Source organism: Haematobia irritans, chromosome 5 (genome assembly GCF_050003625.1).
Source record: "Haematobia irritans isolate KBUSLIRL chromosome 5, ASM5000362v1, whole genome shotgun sequence".
Taxonomy (NCBI): domain Eukaryota; kingdom Metazoa; phylum Arthropoda; class Insecta; order Diptera; family Muscidae; genus Haematobia; species Haematobia irritans.
Window position 1 is genome coordinate 44,648,252 of NC_134401.1, and position 17,776 is coordinate 44,666,027.

The 17,776-nt window shown below is 25.0% G+C and overlaps 1 protein-coding gene across 1 annotated transcript in view; it reads right to left on the reverse strand.

Annotated features, from left to right (window-relative positions):
• Window positions 1–17,776, reverse strand: part of pyr (pyramus) — a 101,191-nt gene that overhangs the window by 19,676 nt on the left and 63,739 nt on the right. Inside the window, exons 2-4 of the mRNA XM_075311447.1 lie at window positions 15,063–15,108; window positions 7,862–7,994; window positions 346–461 (exon numbers count right to left, since the gene is read on the reverse strand). Of these exons, the coding sequence (XP_075167562.1) occupies window positions 346–461; window positions 7,862–7,994; window positions 15,063–15,108 (295 nt within the window). The remainder of the gene's footprint in view (window positions 1–345; window positions 462–7,861; window positions 7,995–15,062; window positions 15,109–17,776) is intronic.

Genomic DNA, 17,776 nt, shown 5'->3' on the forward strand with positions numbered 1-17,776 from the left:
TATTTGTGAAGAGTTTTGATTCATTTCACAAATTCTTATTAAAACACCAAGATATTAAAGATTTTGAAATTATCTCTTAACACTTAATTGATCGGTATTTCGATAGATTTATGTAACAGAATCTTTCTCGATATATATATATATATATATATATATATATATATATATATATATATATATATATATATATATATATATATATATATATATATATATATATATATATATATATATATATATATATATATATATATATATATATATATATATATATATATATATATATATATATATATATATATATATATATAAAATATAGAAAAATTATTAATATTTTCAACTTACCATTCCCACTAATTTTCCTTTGCGAAAACACAAATAGCGGCCGACCTCTTTTACATACAGAGCGATTTTGAAAGTGTCGCTTAAAATATCGCCTACACTTTCCATTGTGAAGAATTCTGCAAAAACAAAGAAGAAAACGAAATCATAATCCCCAATGAGTTTGAAACAAATCGATAAACAAATTGCATATTAAAATTATTAACATTTTAATATTGTGTAAAATGAGTATCAAAAAGTTATAAATGATTCTTCCTTTTTTATTGTTATTTTTTTTTTCAATTTTGCCTATAAAACGCACGACACTAAATAAAAACGCGATAATAATTAATGGCGTGCGCATCTGGTATTTACTGGGAGTGCAGGGTATTTATTTGTTTGGCCAATTAATCCCTTGTCTGGAAGTGTGGAGTCATTCTGCAAAAATACCAGCTGCTGTTGCTGGTATTTCTTCTACTTTTTATTGAAAATCGAAAAAAACACACACACAAAAAACACATGTACAAGTGGTGTCGTTGATATTTACACATACACACAGAAAGATCGATAATCGATAATGTTCAAATAAAGATACTATTGCACGAGGGTAGCGGAAAGAGTTTGTCCCAAGGATAATGGGAGAATTTGGATATATTGCGAAAGACTTAGGATATCCTTTACAGGAAACTTTTCTTTAGAAAACATTTAATCGATTACAATTCCCTGAGTGAAAATATTCGATAATACACATCGATAACAAGGTACAGCTGGATAATTAATATTATTTTATTTAAATATATTATATTTGGAACAGCTCAATTGGAAAATTGATATTTCTATTGCAATATTTTTTGAGTTATAATCCATGAAAATAACATAGTCTACAATCTTTCGTGTAGTAATCGATTTATCCAGCACAATCGAGTAAACAAAATTTTATTTATTTTTTTTGTTTTGCTTTTTAGAATCCCGCTTTAGAAGAATGGGATTTTGTTATATTAAGTTAGTTGTACAAGAAGTGCTGAAAAATCTACATTGGCTCTATTCCAATGATATCGGAAAATAACAACACACAAAAAAATATTTTGTGTCTTCAATCACGAAATTAATTGATGCAATTAATTTTTAATTGAAATGTCTTCAATCACAGAAATTACAGTATCAATTAAAAATTATTTGATATTCCGAAATTCAATTCCTAAGTGAAGGAAATGCACCGTAGAATTTATAGTTAATTATTAAGAATCTTTAGTTATTTGTTATTGAGGAAGAACTTTTGGAAAATATTTAAGACTTTTTTTAACTTCTTTGCCCAAAACTTCCAAATGTCACCTACCCTCGTTTTATTGACCATTATAAATGTCTACAGGTGTAATTAGGTCTTCAGGTGATTGTACATTTGCTTGAATCGTGATAGTCATAAGAGACCGCCTGCCTATATCGCTCGCCATTGGCTTGTGCGATCATTTAAGTGATTTACTAGCGATTATGGGGTCTGTATTATGAAACACTAATGTAATTGATAGCCCTGGTTGTTTTGCTTAAAAAAAATAAATTTTAGTATTTTTTTTACCCTGGGATAAATATAGAAATGACTTTCCTAAAAATATGTGTAAAGCCATAAAGGATTTAATTTTATAAAAAAAAATAATTTTAAATTAAATTTAAAAGCAAAACCAAAAGATTGGAAAGACTCTGTCTGCCTAGCAGAATTGTTTGTTTTTCTTTTGTTTTTTTTTTTTTTTTTTTTTTTTTGTCACCAACGTCGTCAAATTTAATGGAATTTTATCACAAAAAATATTTTAATGGGTTCTTTATCGTGAAAAAAAAGAGTTATACTACACATTATTGGTATTCATTCAGTCTGTGTTCAATATTTCTGTTTTGTTTCTGTTGTTGGGCCTTATAAAGGTTTGACATGATCTACTATCCAATTGCTATGGTGAAGGCGAAAGCATGTCTCCAATGGCCATTGTTACCATTTGCAATGATAAATTTATTATATATACAACAACATATACACAAAACAATTTATGGATACCCAACATTAAAGGCTATCAATATTTATGGCCATAATTGGCATCGTGGCAGCGTAAAACGCAATAAATGCCATGGCTAGCAATGCCCAATTTTTATTTTTTTTAGAATAAATCCCATCAAAATCGTGGTATATTTTTGATTGATTTAATGAAGTAGAATATTTTTTAAAGAATGTACACACAAAAAAAAACAATTCTTAAATATAAAGAAATTTATATATGGGGAATCCACTATCTTAGAGGGTAATGAATTTTCGAAGATTTCTTCGCATTACCTTTCAAATGACGAATGTAATATATTTCTTTTTATTGTTTTTTTTTTTTTTTTTTTTTGATGGGAAGAAGGTCCAAGAGTAAGTAAGCCCAAAAATTGATTAATTGGTAGGAAAAAATGCCGAATATTATAAATAAATTATCACATTGGAATGTCAAAGTCATCATTTTGAAATTTATAATAGGGGTAGGTAAAAGCTTTGATAAAGACACCACTTAGAAAAATTAAGAAATAACAAGTATATACGGCCGTAAGTTCGGCCAGGCCGAATCTTATGTACCCTCCACCATGGATTGCGTAGGAACTTCTACTAAAGGCTGTCATCCACAATCGAATTACTTGGGTTGCGATAACACTTGCCGATGGCAAGGTATCGTAAAACTTTTTAACACTCTCTTCTAAATTGTAAGTTAGCCCATACGGGGTATATATTAAAAAAAAGGCCGATTAAATACGTATATAATCTAGTTTGACAACATTTTCTATAGAAATAAAATTTAACAAAATTTTCTATAGAAATGAAACCTTGACAAAATTTTCTATAGAAATAAAATTTTGACAAAATTTTCTATAGAAATAAAAATTTGACAAAATTTTCTATAGAAATAAAAACTTGACAAAATTTTCTATAGAAATAAAATGTTGACAAAATTTTCTATGGAAGTAAAATGTTGACAAAATTTTCTATAGCAATACAATTTTGACAAAAATTTCTATAGAAATAAAATGTTGATAAAATTTTGTATAGAAATAAAATTTTGACAAAATTTTGTGTAGAAATAAAATGTTGACAAAATTTTCTACAGAAATAAATTTTTTACAAAATTTTCTATAGAAATAAAATTTTGACAAACATTTCTATAGAAATAAACTTTTGACAAAACTTTCTATAGAAATGAAATTTTAACAAAACTTTCTATAGTAATAAAATTTGACAAAATTTTCTATGGAAATAAAGTTTTGGTAGATTATTTTTGGCGATATGGACCAATTTTTGTGTAATAAGTCATCGGCTATATATAACTAAAGACCGATATGGACCAATTTTTACATGGCTGTTAGAGGCCATATATTGACAAAATGTACCAAATTTCAACCGTATCGGATGACTTTTGCTCCTCCAAGAGGTTCCGGACGTCAAATCTGGGGACGGTTTATATGGGAACTATATATAATTATGGACCGATATGGACCAATTTTTGCATGGTTCTTAGAGACCATGTACTAACACCATGTACCAAATTTCAACTGGATCGGATGAATTTTGCCCCTCCAAGAGGCTCCGGAGGTCAAATCTGGGGATCGGTTTATATGGGGGCTATATATAATTATGGACCGATATGGACCAATTTTTGCATGGTTGTTAAAAACCGTATACTAAGACCACGTACTAAATTTCAACCGAATCGGATGAATTTTGCTCCTCCAAGAGGCTCCGGTGGTCAAATCTGGGGATCGGTTTATATGGGAGCTATATAATTATGGACCGATATGGACCAATTTTTGCATGGTTGTTAGAAGCCGTATACTAACATCAGGTACCAAATTTCAACCGGATCGGATGGATTTTGCCCCTCCAAAAGTCTCCGGAGGTCAAATCTGGGGATCGGTTTATATGGGGGCTATATATAATTATGGACCGATATGGACCAATTTTTGCATGGTTGTTAGAGACTATATACTAACATCAGGTACCAAATTTCAATCGGATCGGATGAATTTTGCCCCTCCAAGAGGCTCCGGAGGTCAAATCTGCGGATCGGTTTATATGAGGGCTATATATAATTATGAACCGATGTGGACCAATTTTTGCATGGTTGTTAGAGACCGTATACTAAGACCACGTACCAAATTTCAACCGGATCGGATGAATTTTGCTGCTCCGGGAGGCTCCCCAAGCCAAATTTGGGGATCGGTGTATATGGGGGCTATACGTAAACGTGGTCCGATATGGCCCATTTTCAATACCATCCGACCTACATCAATAACAACTACTTGTGCCAAGTTTCAAGTCGATAGCTTGTTTCGTTCGGAAGTTAGCGTGATTTCCACAGACGGACGGACAGCCGGACAGACGGACGGACGGACAGACGGACAGACGGACGGACGGACGGACATGCTTAGATCGACTCAGAATTTCACCACGACCCAGAATATATATACTTTATGGGGTCTTAGAGCAATATTTCGATGTGTTACAAACGGAATGACAAAGTTAATATACCCCCATGGTGGAGGGTATAAAAACATATGTTTATAAATAAATATTTTCTTATATTCATATATATGCTTAAAAGACAGATTTTTCTTATAAACAATAATTCTCTATAAAAATTTTAATTTTTTTTTTAACTTTTTATTTTATATTTTTCATATCTGATCATCAAGTGGATATGATTGTAAAAGAGAAAGAGACCGAGAGAATAATTCTTCAATTATGTGCTATATCGCTCTCACCCATATACAAGGCTTAGCAGAACTAGTGATGGCACTAAGCGTGTGCGTGTGTCTTAAGAATCAATTATTATGTGTTTATAGGGTCTGTTATTATTCTTGGTATGTTTATTTACAGTCCGACTTTCTTATATCCGTTATCTACTGTGATCTACGTTTCATATTTACACCTGATTCTTCTTCTTCTTCGCACTGGTTATTTAAACGGGCTTTCATGTTAAGCTAGTGTTAATCCATTTATACGTTTAATGTAAGTGTACATATGTAAGCTACAGAAGGAGAATGAGATTGAGAGAATAACATAATTGCAGTTGTAACTCTTCAATTATATGCTATATCACTCTCACTCTTACTCATACCCAAGGCTTAGCAGAGCTGGTGATGGCACGCAGCGTGTGTTTATTATGTGTTTATAGGTTCTCTTATTAATCTTAATATGGTTATTTACAGCCTTACTTTCTTAAATCTGTTCTCTACTTCAATATTTTTGTTTCTTTTTCAAACTTAGAAGCAAGTCACTTTGATTATTTAAACAGGATCTCATGTTAAGCTAGTGTTAACACATGTATACCTTTAAGGTGTCTACGTATAAACCATAAATAGGTGTTTAATGAGCATCAGCTTGGTATGATTGTAAAAGAGAAAGAGAGTAAGAGAATAACATAATTGCAATTTTAACTTTTCAATTAGATGCTATTTCACTCTCACTCTTACTCATATCCAAGGCTTAGGAGAGTTAATAATTGCACCCAGCGTGTGTGTGTGTTAAGTATCAATTATAATGTGTTTATAGGTCCTGTTAATTTAACCAATATATGGGGTCTGCTAAGTTAACATTGTCATTCTGGCTTTCTTATATCCCCTATCTACATTTCTTCTTCCACCTCACATTGACTAAAACCCCTTTTAGTTAGATCTGATAAAATCAATTAAAATATCAAAAATCCAGTTTTAAAATATCTCTGAGTTTTTCTGTTTTTTCAGTTGTTTTTGTTTGACGAAATATTGTCTATGATTTTAGTGAATGTTAATACATATTTGTCACATCTAATCTATAACATACTAAAATAGACTACATTTTAATATAATATAAATATATGAATTTCTATACACTGAAGTACATTGATTTCCCTCATGACGTTGATAGAAGAGTTTAACTTTCTTCCATATGTTCAACGAATAAATATTTGACGTCACATCACGAACACTCTGGGGGGAGTATTAGAAAATATTTTCATTAATTACCTTATTAATGACAAAACCAATAGAATCAACTCAACAAGAATAATAATAATAATAATAATATTGATGTTATCATGTTATGTTGTATTTTCAAATCAAAGTACTAGAGTAGCAAACAAAAAAGACAATAAGTGCTATTGTTTATGATAACTGAAGAATTTGCCAAAAGACTTCAAGACAAGAGAAAATCTGGCCCTATCAAAAAGGAGACCTTAATAAAGTAACAAATACGATACCCAGTATACAGTAGGCTATCTGAACTACCTATCATAATGCTCGTGACGCTAGATATAAAGATTATTTTTCATAGCCTAAGGTGGGAATATACTAAATAATTTAAAACGAATCTAGAAAGAATACCTTAAACATCAACATATGACATATGACACGATCCAAAGACCAAGAAGTTCACCAATGTGGTATCACAATGGACTGAATAGTCTAAGTGAGCCTGATACATGCCACCTAACCTAACCTAAAGACCAAGAAGAACGTAAAAACTCAAGGGCCATAATACATTCTAGTCTTGAGGCCTTGACCGACTGCTTATGAATTTTCAAGAAGAATTCTCCACTGGGTTTCAGCTAGACACACTCTGGATGGGTGGAGAGATTCACGACATGAATAAAGACGAAAGCTTAATTTCAATGCTTACAATAAGGCGTTAACCTGATGATATATCAGGAAATTGTAAGGACTACGAAATGTAACTCCTGTTAATAAAGTTTTTATGTAAAATGCTTTTATTTGCATTTTTTAAATGTAAAAGTAATATGAAATTATATTTTTCACTTTAACAATTGACCATATTGACCCTCTTACATATTGACTCTCTTACTTCTTCTTGTAATCCGCATTACATGAATGTAAATAACAGCTTCTCTATAATCATCATCATAATACCTGGATAAACAAATACACCCATTTTCTTCAATAGAAGTAGATAAATCTTATTTTCTTTGTGATAATACCGAAATATTTTAAAGAATTCGTTAAGAGAGTAAATATAAATAAAAATATTGTACTCGTATTTGTAATAACAGAAAATGTGTTGAAAACCCCTTTTTATGATTATTTAAACAGGATCTCATGTTAAGCTAGGGTCTATAAACACCTACCCTATGTCTTGAAGGTACATGGTGGGTGTATATGTGTAAACAATAGGCAAGTGTTTAGAGATCATCAAGTGAGTATGATTATAAAAGAGAAAGGGAGAAAGAGAATAACATAAGTGCAATTTTAACTGTTCAATTATATGCTATATCACTCTCATTGAGCATAGCTGTTAATTACCACCCCGTGTATGTGTATGCGTATGTTTGTTAAGTATCATTTATCATGTGTTTATAGGGTCTGTTAAATTAACACAAAACATTGTGCGTATTATATTATTATTATTATTCTTATTATGGTTATTTACAGCCATTGTGGCTTGTTGCCACTCATTATTATTTTATATGATATTTATTTTTTGTTTCGTTTCTTTAAAAAAATATATATAGCTGAGAGTATTGTAATTTATATTACTTACGTGCTAATGATATATCTTTTGCTGACACTTTGCCGGCGGCATTTACATGTAATGCCCTCTCGTGATTTTTTAACATTATCACATAATCGTTTGTTTTCTTTGAACATGCTGTTGTTGCAAAAGCAAACATTACCTACGAAAAAGACAAGAAAAAACAAACAAGAAAATTTCAGAAAAAGAAAACAATTATATCAATAAATATTATGTCATAATATAATTAATGTTTTTATAATCCTAATCAAATGCTATTATTTATATGATATTACAAAGAAAAATGCATGTAATGTTGGTTGCTTGGTGCTGCCGTAAGACAAGCCTCCACAAAATGTAAACGCCCAAAATAACCAAAAAAAAAACTCAATTCAATTGCTGCCAAACAATTGCTAGCAATAAGATATCAAATTTCCTTTGAAATACGTTTTTTGTGTTTTTTTTTAGTTTTTCTTCGTTATTGGCTTTTGCTGACAATCTGTCTGTTAAGGAAGTTGACAGTATTCGGTATCTGTCCGTCTGTCATTCTTGGTTTTTTTCTTGTGGAAAATGTGCAAAATTTTGCTGACACCAGTTATCACGTTGCTTCGGCATGAGAAGGTGTCTTGACTTTAAATAGACTTTTCGTTTTTGTTCTGTGTTAATAACAAAAAAAAGGGGGCCAACAGAACAGAAAATTAAATTAGCATACATGGTGTTATTACTTGTTCGAGTTAATTCAGGGGGTAGGGGGATATATTCTAATACTACCAATGATAATGTTTGGCTTACATGGGCAATTGGGTTATTGAATTTAAAAAAAAAATAAAATTTAAAAAAATACAAAATAAAAGAAATCAAATAATTTAAATTGCTATAAAATGCTACACTTTTCATTTTTCCATTTTAAACTGCTGCTAAATTAATAATGAATATATAATAATTGATTACACTGACCATACCCCATTAGTAAAGCAAAATTTTACCATTTAATTATAAATCATAAACGAAAGAAGATAAGAAAAAAATTTTAAATTCCAAATATGAATTCTAAAAATTATCTCATTTCTCCTTACCACTGAAATTGTAAGGGAAACCCCAATCATCAAGATAAATGACAAAAAAAAATCTTCCTTTCATTGCCCTCTTCCTTTTTTTTGTCGTATGTCATCTTTAACAAAGTGTCATTGCCTTTCTTTTGAAATTCCGCAGAGAAAGCAAACAAAAAAATGGAGAAACGGTTTCTGTCTACCACAGGGCAAAAAACAAAAAAAAATATGTTACCTTTTTGATGTTCGCTTGAATGACGGTAACCCAAAACCATTTCATTGTCGTTAGCCTCAACCATAATCTAATACTGCCACCACCAGACCACCCAATTTTAGCTGTCCCCATGCATTATAATCCTTGGCATAGACAGAATGTCTAAAATAATATCTTAGCATAGGAAAAGGCAATGAGAAAAACCCAAACAAAAAAAGCAATTTCATTGGTTTTCTATGGAGTGTAGGTGGGATTGGGAGGGTTTGAACAACCGTAATAATGACATTTGTGGTAAGAAAAGCGTTAATATGGCTTGGGCCAAAAGGGGCACAGACTTTAAAAGTACGCCAGACAGTAAAGAGTGATTAAAATAGCAACAAAGAAAAAATGGAAAAAGGGAAAATTAAAAAAAAAAAATAATAATAAAATAAATATAAAAAATGCAATAATTTAATTTAATTTTAAATTAATTTAATTTAAAATTTATTTAATTTTATTTTAAATTCATATTATAATTTCATAATAAAATAACAAAGAAAAAATAGAAAGAGGAAAATTAAAAAAAATTAAGATAAATATTATAAATGCTATAATTTAATTTAAATTACTTTTAAATTAATTTTATTTAATTTTAAATTTATGTTACAATTTAATTATAATTATATTAAAATTTATATAACAAATATTATTTATATTACGATTGTATTTAGTTTAAAATATTTAATTTAATATAGTTTAATTTAATTTTAAATACATTTTTAACAAGTGTTTATTTTATTTTAATATAAGTTAATTTTTTTTTAATGCAATTTAAATTTATTTTCGATTTTTTCTAAATTAAATTTAATATATTTTTTTTTTATTTTAGTAATTTATGCAATTAATTCATAAGTATTAAAACAAAATTGCATATACTAATCATACATGATTTTTTCATTTACATTAATTTTAAATTCATTTAATTTTTATATTGTTAAATTAAAATTTATATTAATTCAGAAGCAATACAACAAATTTGTATATGCTAATCATACAGGATTTTTTCATTTAAATATTTAGTTTAAAATTCAATTGAAATTTCGTTATTTTAATTACATTTAACTTAGTATAGGTTAATTGAATTTTTAATAATTTTTACCATGCTTTCAATTTATTTTATTATATAACTATTATATAATTAATTTTTTTAATACAATTTAAATTTAGTTTAGATTTTTTAAATTAAATTAAACAGTTTTTTTTAATTTTAAATCATTTAAATTGTTATATTATTATATAAGAATTTATATAATAAGATATTATTTATATTAAAATTGTATGTGGTTTAAAATATTTGATTAAGATTCAAATAAATTTTGTTATTTTTATATTATATTTAATTTAGTATAGGTTAATTGATTTTTTTTTATAAATTTTGACCATGCGTTTAATTTATTTTAATATAATTTATATTTTTTTTAATACAACCTAAATTTAGTTTCGATTTTTATAAATTATTTTTAATATTATTATATTTTAGTAATTTATGCAATTTATTTAGAAGTAAATTTAAGTTTAATTTAATTTTATTTTAAATTAATTTAATGTTTGTATTATTTTTATTTATTTATTAATGACAATAATAAATTATGAATATAAATAATGACAGAAGATAGGGTACTAACATGTTTATATTATTATATTGAAATGTATATAGAATATAGAATTTATATTACATTTTATTTAGTATAGGTTAATCGAATTTTAAATAAATTTTTTATTTAATTTATGTTAATATAATTTATTTTTTTTTTGTAATACAATAAAAATTTAGTTTAAATTTTTTTTAATTAACTTTAATATTTTCATTAGTTTAGTAATTTATGCCATGTTTTCAGAAATAATAAAACAAAATTTAAAATGCTAAACATAAATATTTGTTTTCAATATGATTTTACATTCATTTAATTTTATTTTAAAACAAATTAAGTATTTATATTAATTTTAATTTGTATTACCATTTGTATAAATAATTTAATTTAATTTTTATATTATTATATTAAACATTTATATAAAAAATTGATTTATATTATGAAATAATTTGTTTAAAATATTTAATTAAGATTCAATTGAAATTTTGTTAATTTATTTTCGTTTGTTTAATTTCGTATAATTAATTGAATTTCAATAAAACTTCGGACATGTGTTTATTTTACCTTAATATGATTTGAAATTTATTTCAATACAATTTAAAATTAGTTTTGATGATTTAATTTAATTTAATATTTTTTATTCTAGTTAAAAAAAATTTAATTTTATATTTTTTATTCTAATTTTAAATTAATTTAATTTTTATATTAAAATAATTTTTTATATTACAATTGTATTTAGTTTAAAATATTTTATTAAGATTCAATTGAAAATTCGTTATTTTAATTTATCTTAATTTAGTATAGTTTAATTAAATTTTAAATAAATATTGTACATGTGTTTAATTTTAATACAGTTTCAAATTTTTCTAATTTTATTTAAATTTAATTTCGAAGTTTTTTAATTAAATTTTCGTTTATTTAATTTCGTATAAATAATTGAATTTCAATAAAACTTTGAATATGTGTTTATTTTACCTTAACATGATTTGAAATTTATTTCAATACAATTTAAAATTACTTTTACTTTTCTTTTAATTTAATTTAATATTTTTTATTCTAGTTGAAAAAAAATTTAAATTTTATATTTTTTTTATTCTAATTATTATTCTAATTAATATAATTTGTATATTAAAATAATTTTTTATATTACAATGGTATTTAGTTTAAAACATTTAATTAAGATTCAATTGAAAATTCGAATTTCAAATAAATATTAAACATGTGTTTAATTTTTCCAATACCTTTTAAATTTAGTTTCGAAGTTTTTTAATTAAATTTAATATTTTTTATTTAAATAATTTAATTTAATTTTTATATTATTATATTAAACATTTATATAAAAAATTGATTTATATTATGAAATAATTTGTTTAAAATATTTAATTAAGATTCAATTGAAATTTTGTTAATTTATTTTCGTTTGTTTAATTTCGTATAATTAATTGAATTTCAATAAAACTTCGGACATGTGTTTATTTTACCTTAATATGATTTGAAATTTATTTCAATACAATTTAAAATTAGTTTTGATGATTTAATTTAATTTAATATTTTTTATTCTAGTTAAAAAAAATTTAATTTTATATTTTTTATTCTAATTTTAAATTAATTTAATTTTTATATTAAAATAATTTTTTATATTACAATTGTATTTAGTTTAAAATATTTTATTAAGATTCAATTGAAAATTCGTTATTTTAATTTATCTTAATTTAGTATAGTTTAATTAAATTTTAAATAAATATTGTACATGTGTTTAATTTTAATACAGTTTCAAATTTTTCTAATTTTATTTAAATTTAATTTCGAAGTTTTTTAATTAAATTTTCGTTTATTTAATTTCGTATAAATAATTGAATTTCAATAAAACTTTGAATATGTGTTTATTTTACCTTAACATGATTTGAAATTTATTTCAATACAATTTAAAATTACTTTTACTTTTCTTTTAATTTAATTTAATATTTTTTATTCTAGTTGAAAAAAAATTTAAATTTTATATTTTTTTTATTCTAATTATTATTCTAATTAATATAATTTGTATATTAAAATAATTTTTTATATTACAATGGTATTTAGTTTAAAACATTTAATTAAGATTCAATTGAAAATTCGAATTTCAAATAAATATTAAACATGTGTTTAATTTTTCCAATACCTTTTAAATTTAGTTTCGAAGTTTTTTAATTAAATTTAATATTTTTTATTTTAAATATTTTTTGAAACTTATTCAGAACTAGTAAAATAACATATTACAATTGTATTTAGTTTAAAATATTTAATTAAGATTGAATAGAAATTTAGTTATTATAATTATATTTAATTTGGAATTTTAAAAAATTTAATTGCATTAAATTTTGAACATGTGTTTAATTTATCTTAATATAATTTTAAATTTTCTTAATACAATTTAAATTTAGTTTCGAGTTTTTAATTAAATTTAATATTTCTGTATTCTAGTAATTTACGCAATTTATTCAGAATTAAATTTTAGTTTAATTTTAAATTAATTTAATTGTTATATTATAAAATTTATATTAAAAAAAATATTATTTATATAACAATTGTATTTAGTTTAAAATATTAAATTAATACTCAAATAAAATTTCGTTATTTTAATTACATTTAATTTACAGTTTGATTATGTCTTTAATTTATCTTATTTAAAAAATTTAATTGAATTAAATTTTGAACATGTGTTTAATTTATTTTAATATAATTTCAAATTTTCCTAATGCAATTTAAATTTAGTTTCGAGTTTTTAATTAAATTTAATATTTCTGTATTCTAGTAATTTATGCAATTTATTCAGAATTAAATTTTAGTTTAATTTTAAATTAATTTAATTGCTATATTATTATATTAAAATTTATACATAAAAAAATATTATTTATATAACATTTGTATTTAGTTTAAAATATTAAATTAATACTCAAATGAAATTTCGTTATTTTAATTACATTTAATTTAATATAGTTTAATTGAATTTTAATTAAATTTTAGATTATGTCTTTAATTTATCTTATTTAAAAAATTTAATTGCATTACATTTTGAACATGTGTTTAATTTATTTTATTATAATTTAACATTTTTTAATGCAATTTAAATTTAGTTTCGATTTTTTAATTAAATTTAATATTTTTTATTTTAGTAATTTATGCAATTTATTCAGAATTAAATTTTAGTTTAATTTTAAATTAATTAAATTGTTATATTATTATATCAAAATTTATATAAAAAAAAATATTATTTATATAACAATTGTATTTAGTTTCAAATATTAAATTAATACTCAAATGAAATTTCGTTATTTTAATTACATTGAATTTAATATAATTTAATTGAATTTTAAATAGATGTTGATTATGTCTTTAATATATCTTATTTAAAAAATTTAATTGAATTAAATTTAGAACATGTGTTTAATTTATTTTAATATAATTTAACATTTTTTAATGCAATTTAAATTTAGTTTCGAGCTTTTAATTAAATTTAATATTTTTTATTTTAGTAATTTATGTAATTTATTCAAAAGTAATAAAACAAAATTCCACATACTAATAATTAAAAGATTTTTCTATATTAAAATTTATATAAAAAAATATTATTTATATAACAATTGTATTTAGTTTAAACTATTAAATTAATACTCAAATGAAATTTCGTTATTTTAATTACATTGAATTTAATTGAATTTTAAATAAATTTTAGATTATGGCTTTAATTTATCTTAATATAATTTATTTTATTTTTGTTTTTTGTTTTATTTTTATTTTAATACAATTTAAATGTAGTTTCGATTTTTCTTTTAACCAAATTTAATATTTTTTTATTTTAGTAATTTATGTAATTTATTCAAAAGTAATAAAACAAAATTCCACATACTAATAATTAAAAAATTTTTCCATTCCAAGAATTTCAAATTTAAATTATAAATTCAAAATTTTTGTTCCGGCATTATTGGCACCCCTTTGAATATAATAAATTTTCTGGGTATTTGATCTAAATTGTTTACAATAAAAATATGCGGCTCTTTCACAACTTCACAAAGTAGTGGGGAAAACAGGAAATAACCATGAGACTTAAATGTCGATATCTCAAATGTCAATAAAAACGATATATTGACTAATTTATCGCCCATTTGGCTGACACATAAAACCCATCAACAATCATGTAAAACAAGTCGTTGTATTGAATTAATCAAAACGCCATTAGATTTGTAATATGTGTTTCTAGCAATTTTCCATTTATAAACACTCCCCCCGCCCCAGCACCTCAAGAAACCATAGGCCCCATATTTAACTAAAACTTTTAAGATATTGAAATTCTTACTCACCATTATAGCAAAAATAATCCTGGCATTGAGTGTAAACTGTGGTAACCTGTAATTAAAGCCAAGAGAAAAACAAAAACAATCAACCGTTAATAAAAATAACAAACAAATACACAATAAGCATTTATACAAATTACATATAATTAACAATAAACCGAGTATTTATGACCAATAATAAATGTCCATAAATGTTGGAAAAAAAATGTGGAACATATGGAGACCCCAAGCAGTACCAAAGGTACTTTCCAACGTATATGTAAGGTGGGCCCATTTTAATCAGACGATCTTTTTGTTTCGATTACAAAAACCAACAACAACAAAAACACCACATATATACTAATATTAAAAAAAAAACAAAAACGTTAGCTATTCTCCCTGGGATATCAAAAGTCAATCTTACAAACAAAAGGCGAAATATGAGTGTTGAATATTAAACAAAAACTATAAATTTAAATAAATACCTTAACTAAATATGATTATTATTATTTATAGTATAGATAATTTAATAATATACAAAAGCAAAAAAACCTATTAAAAAATCATATAGATATATTTACATGATTTTAAACAAATGCCGACACTATGACAACTATTCATAATTCCATAAATAATTGTCCGTCCTTAGCTGTCACCAGTGTGGTCGAGTATAGCTCCACCCATTGATTTGCTAAACGGTTTAATTTCAAATCAAATTCCGAAATCTTTGAAACCTTTTTGCTATAAAATATCGTGATTTGAATTTTATTCAATTAAACACTAATTTAATTTTTCTCTCGCTAATCATAATAATTATCTAACATATATTGCCAATTATTTTGTTACAAAACACATGCATATATAAATTTATAGCACATTTATGAATAAAATTTCCATAAATACCATAAATATTGCCATACATACCCTAAGTTGCATCAAGAGAAAAAATCATTATAATTTTTCCCATGGCTCTTAAATTTAAGATTTATTATTATTATTGTGCAATATTCCTATTATAGATGGCGCTGTGATAAAGTCATAAACAACAATTTTAATCTTCACAGCTGCAATTATTTAAATATTCATGTGTTCAATAAAAACAAAAAAAAAATTGGAAATATTTTTGAATTAATCCCCTATGATTTATGTTTTCTTTCAAAAATTATTGTTAATTTATTATATAACCGCAATGATGTGTTTCACATAATAGAAAATTCCCATAAAGATGGCGTTGGGGTTGCATTATAATAAGTTTGTCATTCCGTTTGTAACACATCGAAATATCGATTTCCGACTAATATAAAGTATATATATTCTTGATCAGGGAGAAATTCTAAGACGATATAACGATGTGCGTCTGTCCGTCTGCCTGTCTGTCTGTCTGTTGTAATCACGCTACAGTCTTCAATAATGAAGCAATCGTGCTGAAATTTGCACAAACTCGTCTTTTGTCTGCAGACAGGTCAAGTTCGAAGATGGACTATATCGGTCCAGGTTTTGATATAGTCCCCATATAAACCGACCTCCCGATTTGGGGTCTTGGGCTTATAGAAATCGAAGTTTTTTTCAAATTTGCGTGAAATTTGAAATCTAGAGGTATTTTATGACCATAAAGAGGTGTGCCAAAAATGGTGAGTATCCGTCCATGTTTTGGTATAGCCCCCATATAGACCGATCTCCCGATTTTACTTCTTGGGCTTATAGAAACCGCAGTTTTTATTCAATTTACCTGAAATGGAAATCTAGAGGTATTGTAGGACCACAAATACGTGTGCCAAAAATTGTGAGTATCGGTCCATATTTTGGTATAGCCCCCATATAGAACGACCTCCCGATTTAGGGTCTTGGGCTTATAGAAACCGTAGTTTTTATCCAATTTGTCTGAAATTGGAAATCTAGAGGTATTTTAGGACCATAAAGAGGTGTGCCGAAAATAGTGAGTATCGGTCCCTATTTTGGTATAGCCCCCATATAGACCGATTTCCCGATTTTACTTCTTGGACTTCTAGAATCCGAAGTTTTTATCCTATTTGCATGAAATTGGAAATATTCTGGTATTTTAGGCTCACAAAAACGTGTATCGCATTAAGTTTTTATCGGTCCATTTGGTAATGGCTCCATATAGACCGATGGTGAGGGTGTAGAAGGCGAACTGATCATGAAAATTGCTTGAAACTCAATGCAAAATTTCCAGATTTTACTTCTACCGATTTAAGATTTCAAATCAAGACGTTATTTTATAATTTTCTTGCACACTTACAAGAGAAGTTAATGATTCCGCAAAAACTCAAACAAACATGGTTCTTATAAATCCAGAATCTGATATAGTCCTCATAGGTGAAATCTTTAAATTTATCTTCGGGAAGTGTCCTCAAGCCCTCCTGAAATTTCAAAGGAAACCCTAATATTTGGTTCATGGTGGTGGATATTTAAGATTCGGCCCGGCCGAACTTAGTGCTGTTTATACTTGTTTTCTTTATAATTTTATATAATTTTATTATAATTTAGATTGAGTTTAATTTGAATTAAGTTAAATTAATTTTTATATAATTTTTTGATTTAATTTGATTAAATATAATTTATGTTAAATAAACTGTAATAAAATTTTTTTAAAATTTAATTCAATTTATTTTCAATTACTTAGTTTAACTCTAATTTTGTCTAAATTAACTTATTTCAATTTAAATTTAGTTTATTTTATTTAATTTTAATTTAATATTAGTTTAAATTTAAACTATAAT